Below are 14,282 nucleotides of genomic sequence, written 5' to 3' on the forward strand. Positions count from 1 at the left end.
GAAAGATTTCCCCTCCAAAATCATTTTATTTTAAAAATCCAAATAAAATTTCAAAAATCTGATTTTTAATTTTTTAAAAAAAAACCATTAATTTTTATCCACCCTGGGTATGCCTGACAGTTTCTACGTTTTTAGCATAACTTTATTAAGCACAAATAAGCATGGTAAATTGCCGTATTTTTTGCTCTATAAGACTCACTTTTTCCCTCCTAAAAAGTAAGGGGAAATGTGTGTGCGTCTTATGGAGCGAATGCAGGCTGTGCAGCTATCCCAGAAGCCAGAACAGCAAGAGGGATCGCTGCTTTCACTGCGCAGGGATCCGTCTCGCTGTTCTGGCTCCTGGGATTCAGGATATTTTTTCCCCTTGTTTTCCTCCTCCAAAAACTAGGTGCGTCTTGTAGTCTGGTGCGTCTTATGGAGCGAAAAATATGGTAGATCACTTTGTTGGGCGCCAGAAAACTTTCCAATAAAAGCTGAACTTTTTCCAGTGCAAATTAGCTGACTTTGCATAGGAGACCACCCCCTCCATCCCATTTCATTGCTGCTGTTCCCGAGAGGAGACAGTTCCTGTCACACCAACACAGTTATTTTTGAAGGGTTTGGCACTCAGATGACTATAACACGTGGTGGCCAAAATTCCAACCAGTCGAAAAGAAGATCCAATAGAGTGTTAAATATATTTAGAACATGCCACTCCTTGCAAGGTAGGGACGCAGGTGGCGCTGTGGGTAAAACCTCAGCGCCTAGGACTTGCCGATCGCATGGTCGGCGGTTCGAATCCCCGCGGCGGGGTGCGCTCCCGTCGTTCGGTCCCAGCGCCTGCCAACCTAGCAGTTCAAAAGCACTGCAAGTAGATAAATAGGGACCGCTTAGTAGCGGGAAGGTAAACGGCGTTTCCGTGTGCTGCACTGGCTCGCCAGATGCAGCTTGTCACGCTGGCCACGTGACCCGGAAGTGTCTGCGGACAGCGCTGGCCCCCAGCCTCTAGAGTGAGATGAGCGCACAACCCTAGAGTCTGGCAAGACTGACCCGTACGGGCAGGGGTACCTTTACCTACTCCTTGCAAGATTCCAATAGCAACTTAAAACCCAAATATTTCCCTGTTCTAAGTGATCTTTAGTTCTGAGAGCCTGCAGGTGAATTTTACCTAATCATTTGAAGTTGTACCTTTTTTAAAAAGTGTGCTGAGGTGAGGAGAGACACCTCCATTTTTTTACAGTGGTGCCCCACAAGACGAATGCCTCGCAAGACGAAAAACTCGCTAGACGAAAGGGTTTTCCGTTTTTTGAGTCATTCCACAAGACAAATTTCCCTATGGGCTTGCGAGTTTCTTTCCTTTTTCTTAAAGCCGTTAATAGCCGCTAAGCCGTTAATAGCCGCTAATAGCCGTGCTTCGCAAGACGAAAAAACCGCAAGACGAAGAGACTCGCGGAACGGATTAATTTCATCTTGCGAGGCACCACTGTACTTTCTTTAACCAGAACTTCCCACTGATTCTGATCAGGCTTCCACCACCATGCGAAATCAGAAACATTGTATGTTCTTGTTCAGAATCAAGGATACAGTAACTTCAAGCAAAGCTAAGGTTAGCCAGCTACCAGTCCCATGGAGCAACTGTACAGTAGAGTGGTACCTCAGGTTACATACACTTCAGGTTACACACTCCGCTAACCTAGAAATAGTGCTTCAGGTTAAGAACTTTGCTTCAGGATAAGAACAGAAATCAGGCTCCGGTGGCGCGGCAGCAGCAAGAGGCCCCATTAGCTAAAGTGGTGCTTCAGGTTAAGAAGAGTTTCAGGTTAAGTAAGGACCTCCGGAACGAATTAAGTACTTAACCCGAGGTACCACTGTATAGTGGCACCTTGGTTTACGAACTCAATCCGTTCCAGAAGTCCATTCTTAAACAAAAGCGTTCTTAAACCAAGGCATGCTTTCCCATAGCTACGGGGGAATCAATCTACAAATGGAACACACTCAACATGTTCTGCTTCCAAGGCAAAGTTCACAAACCAAAACACCTGCTTCCGGGTTTGCAGCGTTCTTAATCCAAGTTGTTCATAAACTAAGCTGTTCTTAAACCAAGGTACCACTGTATTTGACAACTGGCAGCTAAAGTAAGAAGTCTGCCCACAAGTTTCACTTTTAAGGAGAGGAAGATAGCAATGAAAAGTTTAGAGCATGGCATATTTCATGCTTTGGTGCGATGCCTTTCTTGCTTTTGAATGCTTAGTAGTGAGCTGGGCATTCACACGCTTGCTCCCTAAGTCAGGTCCTTAGTAGACATGACTTTACAACATCATAGAACTATAGAGCCGGAAGGGACTACGAGGGAATGCAGGAATCTTTCATCCAACCTGGAGCTTAAACCCAGGACCCTGGGATTAAGAATCTAAAAACCCTGGGACAAACTGTCCATGGCCCTCTGGCAGCGATGGTGTCTCATTTACCAGAAGTAATGTACTTAGTGTTAACTCTGGAAGGGTATATACTTGATTCTTGATTTTTTCCCTCCTAAAAAGTAAGGGGAAATGTGTGTGCGTCTTATGGAGCGAATGCAGGCTGCACAGCTATCCCAGAAGCCCGAACAGCAAGAGGGATTGCTGCTTTCGCTGCGCAGCGATCCCTCTTGCTGTTCTGGCTTCTGAGATTCAGAATATATTTTTTCTTGTTTTCCTCCTCCAAAAACTAGGTGCGTCTTGTGGTCTGGTGCGTCTTATAGAGCGAAAAATACGGTACATAGAAGATTCTAACTACTCAGGATGCAAGTATCCAAACAAAAAAACAAAAAACCCAACCCACTGACAAAAAAAGAGAAGTATGTAACATAGCTTTTAGAAGTCACTGTGCAATGTGGAAACCAGTGTTTGAAGCTGAACTCCTGAGGGAGAACCTGACAGGGAAAGACGTATGACAGGCACGTCCAACTCCCAAGAGACTGTGATCTACTCCCAGTACAAAAGAAACAGGCAGTGATCTATCCATTGTCATTGGAGGGAGGAGAAGCGTGTGGTTTTTTGGGGGGGAGGATTGCCAAGAGTTGAGGGTTTTTTTGGGGGGGGTTAACCGGAATCTTTTAGCTGGGGGGGGGGGGCGCTCAGCCTAAACTCCAGCACTCACAATCACATGCAGCACTAAAGAAAAAAATACTTTTGCTTTCCACCTTGCCCGGCTTTCAATGCTGCTGCCACGCCGATGGAGGAACCTAGCACCGGGGGCGGAATCATTCCTTGCCCATGATCGACCACAGTTCCATGATCTACCAGGAACACCCCGGGGATCTACCTGTCAATCACGATCGACCAGTTGGACATGTCTGACGTAGGAGATACGACAGACGAGGACTGTAAAGGCACCAAAGCCGGAATAAATTAAATGGGCAGAGAGAGGACATTTGAGAGATGAGCGTGTGGATGAGGCCGCAACAGGAAGCTGGGAAAGAGAAGATCTTGCTAAGGAACATTTGCCATCTTTATTGCTTCCCTCTCAACACATACTATACCTTTCCAACAGGTGTTGAAGCAGCCATCGGACTAATATTGTCCTTGCATCCTTGTACACGCAGGGATTCAGGTGAACTGGTAAGGGAGGCGGAACTTAACGAGGAATTTGTATAATCCTTGCTCTCTCCAGGACAAGACTCAATTGTCTCATTTCCAGAAGACAGGCTCCTTTCCAAAGGTGAAGCTTGTGGAGATCTGGCCGTCATGATATCCTCCAGGACAATGACGGGCATTTTCCTTTCAAATATGACATTACTGTGTTTGCTCTCTGTAGTACTATTGGTTTCTGTTTTGGTCAACACCATATCTGATAATTCATCCTCTTCTGGTGTAACTGGGCAAGTTGCCATCAGAACATCCACAGGGGTATTACAAACAGGCTTTTGTGGCCCAGATTGGGCTTCCGCTTCCTCGTGAGTTTTCTCTACAGGTGCCGCTACTTTGTTCGATTTGCAGCGGTCTGTGTCGGTATCACTCAGTCTGTGGTTGGAATCCTCTGTCAAGTCTATGAAGGGCAACTGACTTGTGCTATTTTTTGTGCTTTTTTGCACAAAGCTATCTAAGGGGCCCTTGCCATTAATAAGTTTTGGAACAAATTGTGTCTCGGTTTCCTCATGGCAGCTGTTCTCCGCATTGTCCGGTAACGGATGTGACAAACCAGGACAGGGCGTGTTTTGATCAAAGACGTTTTGAGAGTTCCTGCCTCTTTTGACTCCTGGGCTTCCATCAAGTTTCTCCTTTGGTATGGGATTCAAACGCTTGAAAGGCAATCGTGCTGGAACAGAAAAAAGAAGAATGTATTTTTCCCAATAAAAGTACAGTGGTACCTCGCAAGACGAATGCCTCGCAAGACGGAAAACTCGCTAGACAAAAGGGTTTTTTGAGCTGCTTCGCAAGACGATTTTCCCCATGGGCTTGCTTCGCAAGACGGAAACGTCTTGCAAGTTTGTTTCCTTTTTCTTAACACCGTTAATACAGTTGCGACTTGACTTCGAGGAGCAACTCATAGAACGCGGCGTGGTAGCCTTTTTTGAGGTTTTTAAAGACTTTCGTGATTTTTGAAGCTTTTCCAAAACTTTCCCGACATCGTGCTTCGCAAGACGAAAAAAATCGCAAGACGACAAAACTCGCGGAACGAATTAATTTCGTCTTGCGAGGCACCACTGTACATATTTTAGAAAGCTGGATCTGTGCACCCAAGATTACTAAATAACACCCATCTGCAAGGGGGGGGGGAATGGTAAGAAGGAAGAGGCCTTGGAGATAACCTAGCCCAGCCCCCTATGCAATTACAGCATCCCTGATACTGTAGATGCTGAACCTCTGCTTAAATAGTTGCAGTGAAGAACAGCCCACATCTCCCAAGGCAGACTATTCCTGTATCAAACATCTCTTACCATTAGGAAGTTTATGTTTTTAAATCAAAACTGTCTGCAGACCTCTTTAGTAACAAGCAACAAATGTTTAATACAACGAATAACAATTTCCTCCTGATGTTTAGCCAGATTCTACGTTGTTGCAATTTTCATTCATTAACTCTAGCCCTACCCTGAAGACCAGGAGTCAGCAAACTTTTCCTGCAGGGGGCCAGTCCACTGTACTTCAGACCTTGTGGGGGGGCCGGACTTTTTTTTGGGGGGGGGGAGAACAAATTCCTATGCCCCACAAATAGCCCAGAGATGCATTTTAAATAAAAGCACACATTCTACTCATGTAAAAAGACGCTGATTCCCAGACTGTCCGCGGGCCGGATTTAGAAGGTGATTGGGCCAGATATGGCCCCTGGGCCTTAGTTTGCCTACCCATGCTGTACACTGTAGAGCCACAGGGAACAAGCCTGCTCCGTACATGCAACAGCGTGTCAAAGATACTACACCATGTGTCCCTTCAGATGCTGTTGGGCTCTCAGCTTCTATCAACCCAACAACCAGCATGGCCAATGGTGAGGGATGAAGGGACTACCCAGAGGGACACAAGTTCCTCATCCCAGGTGCAGGCGATAGGTTAGGACTGGGAAGAACCAGGTTCAAAGATCACAAATAGATCACTGGGCGACTTTCAGCCTAACCCAACCCATACAGTTGTTGTGTGGATAAGAGCAAATACAGCCATATACAGTGGTGCCTCGCAAGACAAAATTAATTCGTTCCGCGAGTTTTTTCGTCTAGCGAATTTTTCGTCTTGCGAAGCACGGTTTCCCATAGGAATGCATTGAAAATCAATTAATGCGTTCCTATGGTCAAAAAAAGTCCAAACAAAGCCAAATTTGGTACAACAAGAGTTTATTAAGTGCTCTTTAAAGTCACACATACTGTAAAGAGCATTTCAAAATTCAAACCCAGATTTTTTTAAAAAAAACAGCAGAGTGGCCCAATGGTCACAGAAAATCATAAAAATGCAGGAAAAAAACCACACAAGCTTCCAGATTCTTGCAAACCCCTCCCCAACTGTTCCCCCAGCCACCCACCACACAGAAATTCAAACCCAGAATTTTTTTCGTCTTGCGAAGCAAGCCCATAGGGAAATTCGTCTTGCGAAGCAGCTCGAAAAACGGAAAACCCTTTCATCTAGCGAGTTTTTCGTCTTGCGAGGCATTCGTCTTGCGGGGCACCACTGTACCCCACCCTGAGCTCAAGGATGGGATAAAACATGCCAAAAACTGAATAAAAATGCAACTCTCATCTTTTAAACAGGAAAAGAAGGTGGCGACATATCAAGAAGGGCCTGAGATGACACGAAAAATATTTCCTCTTGCAAAAATCGTAACCATCCACAAATACAACAAGTAGCATCATACTCCAAATAAATGTATGACAGGGCACTGAATAACTTCTGCTTTGCAAAGATTGTAGCAAAACACCATTGCTTTCCCTCAGATTAAATAAATATTGCATTCCTGGAAATGTAGCATTATGAGTTCAAAGGTTTATGTATAGTATCACAATTATAAAGAAATATAACAAGCCTGAAGGAAGAGTTTAGCAAGTCTCTGCCATGCAGAAAGAATAGCCTAGGCTGAAAATAAGTCAGGGTTTTTTGTTTTTGCATGAAACGGGTTACCTTGTATCAGTTTCCGGGCTGGAACCGCTGATTTATCTTGACACTCCATAGCTGTCAATGGAAGACAATCAATTTAATTATAAACTGCATTTGATGAATGCGTTTACGGAAAAGGTTTACGAAAACAGTCTATAAACACAATAGTCTTAAAATATTGAAAAATGTAGTGTTCTCTCAGGCGGCAATATGTTCTCCATTTCCCTCCCTTGGGATCCCCCTCCAAAAGCTCCATTTCGAGAGCCACAGAACTGTATAGTTGGAAGGGACCCTGGGGGTCATCTAATCCAGCCCCCCTTGCAGTGCAAAAATCTCAGCTAAAGCATCCCTGACCAACCTCTGCTTGAAAACCTGCAACAAATATATCCCTGCCTCCCTTCTCCATCCCCCCCCCCAAAAGTGTTTCCACTCACAGGGACTCTGACACCCAAACAAACTCATGTCTGCCTCGGTCCCCCCCCCCCCCATGAGGACCACAACAGCTCCCTTGGCCCTGCCTCAGTTTCCCTCCCCAGCAGCCCATAAGATATCCCCCCCTCCCGCAGCACCTCAGTTCCCCCTCTGAAAGCCTGCAGAGCCTGCAGCAAGTGGTTACAGAACATGGGTGTGCAATTACCATAGAGAGTTGGAAGGGAACCCTAGGGGTCATCCAGCACAACCCCCTTGCAGCCCACCCCTAAGGGATTTCCCTGTCCCTCCCTCCTTGCTGCAGCGCCTCAAGTTTCCCCTCTGAATCCCTGCAAAGCCAGTGGCTAGAGAACATGGGTGTGCAGTTATCGTAGAATCGCATAGAGTTGGAAGGGACCCTCAGGGGTCGTCCAGTCCAACCCCCTGCAATGCAGGAGTCTCAGCCAAAGCATCCCTGGCAGATGACCCCACCCAACCTCTGCTTGGAAACCTCAGACATAAACATAGCTCTACAGTGGTACCTCGGGTTAAGTACCGTACTTAATTCGTTTCGGAGGTCCATCCTTAACCTGAAACTGTTCTTAACCTGAAGCACCACTTTAGCTAATGGGGCCTCCTGCTGCTGCCGGAGCCCGATTTCTGTTCTCATCCTGAAGTTCTTAACCCAAGGTACTACTTCTGGGTTAGCGCAGTCTGTAACCTGAAGCGTATATAACCTGAGGTACCACTGTACTTCGCTCCCCCCCCCCCCCAGCAGCTTCCTTGGCCCTGCCTCAGTTTCCCTCCCCAGCAGCCCATAAAATATCCCCCCTCCCTCTCTGCTGCAGCGCCTCCGTTCCTCCTCTGAAAGCCTGCAGCCAGTGGTTAGAGAACATGGGTGTGCAATTACCGTAGAACTGTATAGATCTCGGCCCTGAATGGGAAGCCTGGACTTTGAAAGTCATCTAATCTTCCTTGCTGTACTATACTGTATTGTTTCAATTAGTGTTCTTATGGAGCAGTCAAGTAATTTCGTTGTCCCCGAGAGGGGGTAATGACAATAAAGATATTATTATTATTATTATTACTATTATTATTATTAGAGTTGGAAGGGACCCCCAGGGGTCATCCAGCCCAACCCCCAGCAGCCCATAAGACAGTCCCTCCCTCCCGCTCTGCAGAACCACCCTACCCACCCCTTTCCCCCCCTCAGGACGACAATTATTTCCCCCCCCCCTCCAATATCCACCTCAACATCCACAACATGCCTCAGTTCCCCCTCAGGAACCCCCCCCCGCCAGCACCTTAATACCCGCAGCGTGACACACACACACACAACCCCCCCACCCCTTTTCCTGCTTCAGTTTCCCCCTCAAGACAATATCTCCCCCCCCAAAAAAAGTTTCCCCCCCAATTATCGTAGAACTGTGTGTAGAGTTGGAAGGGAACCCCAGGGGTCATCCAGCCCAACCCCCAGCAGCCCATAAGGGATTCCCTCCCTCCCGCTCTGCAGAGCCACCCTACCCCCCTCCCCCCCCCTCAGGACGACAATTATTCCCCCCCCTCCAATATCCACCTCAGCAGCCTCAGTTCCCCCTCAGGAACCCCCCCACCAGCACCTTAATACCCGCAGCGTGACACACACACACACAACCCCCCACCCCTTTTCCCGCTTCAGTTTCCCCCTCAAGACAATATCTCCCCCCCCCCCAAAAAAAAGTCCCCCCCCAATTATCGTAGAACTGTGTGTAGAGTTGGAAGGGACCCCCAGGGGTCATCCAGCCCAACCCCCAGCAGCCCATAAGACAGTCCCTCCCTCCCGCTCTGCAGAGCCACCCTACCCACCCCTTTCCCCCCCCTCAGGACGACAATTATTTCCCCCCCCCCTCCAATATATCCACCTCAGCATCCACGACATGCCTCAGTTCCCCCTCAGGAACCCCCCCCACCAGCACCTTAATACCTGCAGCGTGACAACACACAACCCCCCACCCCTTTTCCCCTCAAGACAATATCTCCTCCCCAAAAAAGTGTCCCCCCCCAATTATCGTAGAACTGTGTGTAGAGTTGGAAGGGACCCCCAGGGGTCATCCAGCCCAACCCCCAGCAGCCCATAAGACAGTCCCTCCAGCTCTGCAGAGCCATCCTACCCCCCCCCTCAGGGCGACAATTACCCTCCCTCCAATATATCCACCTCAGCATCCACGACATGCCTCAGTTCCCCCTCAGGAACCCCCCCCCCCGCCAGCACCTTAATACTGGCAGCGTGACACACACAACCCCCATCCCCACCCCTTTTCCCGCTTCAGTTTCCCCTCAGGGCAATATCTCTCCCCCCCCCCCCAAACCCACGACCCGCCTTCCCCGACCTGCCTCAGTTTCCCCTCCCCTCGAGTCCTCCCCCTCCCCCCCACGAAGGGTCGCGGGGCGATACTTCATATCTTATTTCTTCCCCTCTCTCACCTGCTACAAAGTTTTCCCTCAGGACTGAGGCGCTGAGGGAAGAAGAAGGGGGAAAGGCCTCTCTCGCGCGCGCGGGAGAGAGAGAGAGGCCGAGCCGGGCTCCCCCTCACGAGAACCGGAGGAGGGGGGGGGCGCGCGCGTCCCCGAGGCCCGCTCCCGCGCCTGCCCCCTCTTTAACAACCCTCACAGGGGTGGGAAAAGAAACCACCGCACAAAGCCGTCCGTTACCCGCGACGGCGGCTTTTTGTCCCCTCCGGCGCCCCGTCCGGCTCCCCGCTTCCCTCGCGCCCCGCTCGTATTTGGCGGGATCTCGGGAGGACTTCGCGCTCCGGCGCCCTGATTGGGCGGGACGCCGCGCCCCCACGTGACTTGGGCTTCCTTTCTCTTTTCTTCTCCCCGCCTTCAGTAGGCTCGCGGATGTATGTAAGCGAACTCTCGCGACAAGAGGGACGGGGAAGGTCCCGGATGCGCATGCGCGGGTCGCTCCGCTTGGCCACGCCCCTGGCCACGCCCCCCCGGCCGGCCGGCCGGCCCAACGTCTTCTCGCATGGGCGTAGAGGCAGCGTGGGAAAAACAGGGATAGTTCTCGCGATAACTGACGGGGAACGTGACGCATGCGCCCGTGGTTCATTCGCCCGCCCCTAAAGATAAAATCAGAGGCACTAGATTAGACTCTCGGGTCTAGTGCAAAAGCTGTAGTAGTAGTAGTAATAGTAGCAACAGTTGTTGTTGTTGTTGTTGTTATTATTATTATTATTATTATTATTATTATTATTATTATTATTATTAATCTTTACCCCCATACGTAATTATCACCATTTCAGCATTGTTCGCAAGCAATCGAAATAGGTTGCCTGGGGACTTTCACAGGCATGAAGAAAGGCCAGTAGTGATTGAGTGAATGATATATTTGCGATAATTAAGAGGTATACACACTTCACTGAATTAAGTGGACTTGTTTCATGTTTCCTGAAACAATAGGCCAACCAAAACAATGGCTATCCTTTGAAAGTCACACTTCTCTGAATTAGCAAAGCCACCCCAACATATGCCATAATGTCTAAATTACCTAGGCTAAAGTGGACATTGAAGCGAGTGGCAGAAAACTGCATTGCTGTGTATTACAGGAAATTGCTTGCATAATGTCTGTATGAGCAAAATTGCATATGAAAATCTGGATATTGGGATTTTCATTAGAACTTTTAACAAACAAGCAAACGCGCCACCCCGAAAAACAAATGTGCAACTGAATGTGTGGTTGGGAAAAATGGGAAACAAATTGCCATTTTTTATTGGTTTCCACATATCACAGAAAAAAAGAAATTATTACAAAACACACAAGAAGAAAAGAAAAACACAAAACAGAATTCTTACTTCAAATCTCTAATTCCCGTTACATTGATACCTGACTTCCTCAAATCCCCTCTAACTGAATTTCATTATAACCCCTGTATAGTAGTTCTCCAAATTCATATTTCTAATAATATTCACTCCTTTCATTTACTATCCTCATGTCTCTTATTAATATTCAAATCCTTAATATTTACTACCACCTATTCTTATTCTGCCCCTAAGCCTATTTGTTACTTCCAAGAATTTTCTAATTCCCTTATATCACAATATTTAGTTAAATATTCTTTAAATTTCTTCCATCAAATTGTCATTTGTCTTAATCACTAATCATGGTATGGCCAGATGGGGCTTATTAACCTGGGAAGGAAAAGGGAAACTGATCCTATACCTCCCATGCCTTGCGAAGATACCTTGGGGAAAAGAAAGGGTTAAGGAGTAAACTGCACAAATCCTCAATGGATTCCCTAAAATGGTTGGGTGGTGCTTGTACACTGGCAACACCTGTATCCAGGTGTCTTGCTCTGCTTTCCTTTGGACCCCATCAGCGAGTCTTGTCGCAGGACCCCCATATTCACTGCCCAGGCTTACGCCCTGGGGTTGTTACTTGGGTCTTGCTAACACAGTGGTTTGATTTCACCCCTGGAGGTGCACTCCATTGTCTTTTGAGACAGCCTGATATCTACAAGCATTGAGGTCACACAGTCTGGCCTGCTGGTAAAAAGCAAAGGTAAAGGGACCCCTGACCGTTAGGTCCAGTCGTGGCCGACTCTGGGCTTGCGGCGCTCATCTCGCTTTATCGGCCAAGGGAGCCGGCGTACAGCTTCCGGGTCATGTGGCCAGCAGGACTAAGCCGCTTCTGGCGAACCAGAGCAGCGCACAGAAACGCCGTTTCCCTTCCCTTCCCTATTTATCTACTTGCACTGGCGTGCTTTCGAACTGCTAGGTTGGCAGGAGCAGGGACCGAGCAACGGGAGCTCACCCCATTGCGGGGATTTGAACCGCCGACCTTCTGATCGGCAAGTCCTAGGCTCTGTGGTTTAACCCACAGTGCCACCCGAGTCTGGCCTGCTGGTACCTGCCAGCCTAATGGCTCTTAGGGTAGACTCAGCCTGAAGTTTGTGTTTGGGGAGGCTCATGTTAGATATATTCAGGTGGGGAATCGTTTGGGCTTTGGGGTCCGGATCTTTACTACCTGACCCCACCGAGTGGGCGGACTGGCTGTGTGGGGCAACCCACAGGTCAATCGCACGGCATCATGTACACGTGAGTTGTCTCCACCTGTCAAAATTCCTTATGGAGGGCTCCCAACAGCTGGCTGCACAAAGGGCGTCCCAACCCTGCATTTTACCAGCTGATGGGCACCGGGAACACACTGCTCCAAGCAAAAAGGAACAATCGACCCGTCCCTTGCGATCTGTGTTTGCTGTCTAGCATGGGAGGGTGTGGTTTGGGGGAAACAGCCTTGCGAGCAGAATTATTATTATTTAATAAATTCATATAACCGCCCTTCATCCGTAGATCTCGGGGCAGTTCCCACTCCTGATTTAGGAAGTTTAAAGAGCACCTGGAATTGGTCTAGGAAACAAAAAAGGCAACCGATAACTGAGTGTGGTATGGTGCAAGAACCAGGTTTCCACAAGAGTTCTTGCTGCCATGCCTGGTTTCTGAAGCGTCTACAAGCCTGAACGCCGAGCGCACTGCATTCTAAACTAGATTTGCCCAACGCTTGGCACGATGGCGGCCAGTTTAGCTGGAGGCATCCTGGAGGAGCATTAGCTGCCTTGGGGTTTCCAGAGGATGTTGGACTCGATGGGCCCCAGCTGTCATGCCCAAGGATTAGGAGCTGTTGGAGTTGTTGTTTAGTCATTTAGTCGTGTCCGCCTCTTCGTGACCCCCTGGACCAGAGCACGCCAGGCCCTCCTGTCTTCCACTGCCTCCCGCAGTTTGGTCAAACTCATGCTGGTCGCTTCGAGAACACTGTCCCATCATCTCGTCCTCTGTCGTCCCCTTCTCCTTGCGCCCTCCATCTTTCCCAACATCAGGGTCTTTTCCAGGGAGTCTTCTCTTCTCATGAGGTGTCCAAGGTATTGGAGCCTCAGCTTCAATATCTGTCCTTCCAGTGAGCACTCAGGGCTGATTTCCTTCAGAATGGAGAGGTTTGATCTTCTTGCAGTCCATGGGACCATCAAGAGTCTCCTCCAGCACCAGAATTCAAAAGCATCCATTCTTCGGCCATCAGCCTTCTTTATGGTCCAGCTCTCACTTCCATACATCACTACTGGGAAAACCATAGCTTGAACTATACGGACCTTTGTTGGCAAGGGTGATGGAGTTTATTGTCCCATAAAGTCACCATTAAATAACCTCTAAATGAGGGTGAAAGAGGAGAGTACAAAATACGGTCTGAAGCTCAACATCCAAAAAACAAAGATCATGGTCACTGGTCCCATCACCTCCTGGCAAATAGAAAGGGAAGAAATGGAGGCAGTGAGAGATTTTACTTTCTTGGGCTCCATTATCACTGCAGATGGTGAAATTAAAATACCTTTACCCATGTACTGTCTGAAACCCAAGGGATGCCAGTGAATCCCCCCCCCCCCCCGCTTTCCTCCCCCTCTACTTTAAGTGTAAACTGTAAGCAGAAATGCGGACGTCTGTCCCATGTTGCAGCTTGGGAAGTCAGAGGTTGGTTGTAAGGTCTGGACAAGCTGATCCCCACCGCTTTAGGGAACATGGTGACTTGTTTTTGTTTAGTCATGTCCGACTCTTCGTGACCCCCTGGACCAGAGCACACCAGGCACTCCTGTCTTCCACTGCCTCCCACAGTTTGGTCAGACTCATGTTTGTAGCTTCGAGAACACTATCCAACCATCTCGTCCTCTGTCATCCCCTTCTCCTTGCACCCTCCATCTTTCCCAACACCAGGGTCTTTTTCACGGAGATAAAAATATATTTAAAAGAACATACAGTTATACCTCGGATCTCAAACGCCTTGCATTCCGGTCCCCAAATACTGCAACCCCGGAATGAGTGTTCTGGTTAGCAAACGTTCTTTGGAAGCCAAACATCTGGCGCAGGGCCGGATTTAGGTTTGATGAGGCCCGAAGCTACTGAAGGTAATGGGGCCCTTTATATGTCCAGCTGTCCTTTGTCAAAAACAAATTGCAGCTGTTTTTTGTGTTGAATATACCATATTTTTGCTCTATAAGACTCACTTTTTCCCTCCTAAAAAGTAAGGGGAAATGTGTGTGCGTCTTATGGAGCGAATGCAGGCTGCGCAGCTATCCCAGAAGCCAGAACAGCAAGAGGGATTGCTGCTTTCACTGCGCAGCGATCCCTCTTCCTGTTCTGGCTTCTGAGATTCAGAATATTTTTTTTCTTGCTTTCCTCCTCCAAAAACTAGGTGCGTCTTGTGGTCTGGTGCGTCTTATAGAGCGAAAAATATGGGTATGCTACAGTACAGTGCTACCTCGGGATGCGAACGGGATCCGTTCCGGAGCCCCGTTCGCATCCAGAAGCGAA

At 48.3% G+C, this 14,282-nt stretch overlaps 1 protein-coding gene across 2 annotated transcripts in view; it reads right to left on the bottom strand.

The window, feature by feature from the left end:
* The window catches only part of CHAF1A (chromatin assembly factor 1 subunit A), a 28,099-nt gene extending 18,308 nt beyond the window's left edge, over positions 1-9,791 (bottom strand). The window contains exons 1-3 of one of the 2 annotated variants that reach the window (XM_028713309.2): positions 9,636-9,791; positions 6,561-6,611; positions 3,500-4,275 (exon numbers count right to left, since the gene is read on the bottom strand). In XM_028713309.2, coding sequence (XP_028569142.2) covers positions 3,500-4,275; positions 6,561-6,609 — 825 coding nt within the window. In that variant the 5' untranslated portion in view covers positions 6,610-6,611; positions 9,636-9,791. The other variant, XM_077921877.1, reaches the window with a different exon arrangement.
* Positions 9,792-14,282: the final 4,491 nt, after the last annotated feature.

The sequence above is a fragment of the Podarcis muralis genome, chromosome 18 (assembly GCF_964188315.1).
Source record: "Podarcis muralis chromosome 18, rPodMur119.hap1.1, whole genome shotgun sequence".
NCBI classification, from domain to species: Eukaryota; Metazoa; Chordata; class Lepidosauria; order Squamata; family Lacertidae; genus Podarcis; species Podarcis muralis.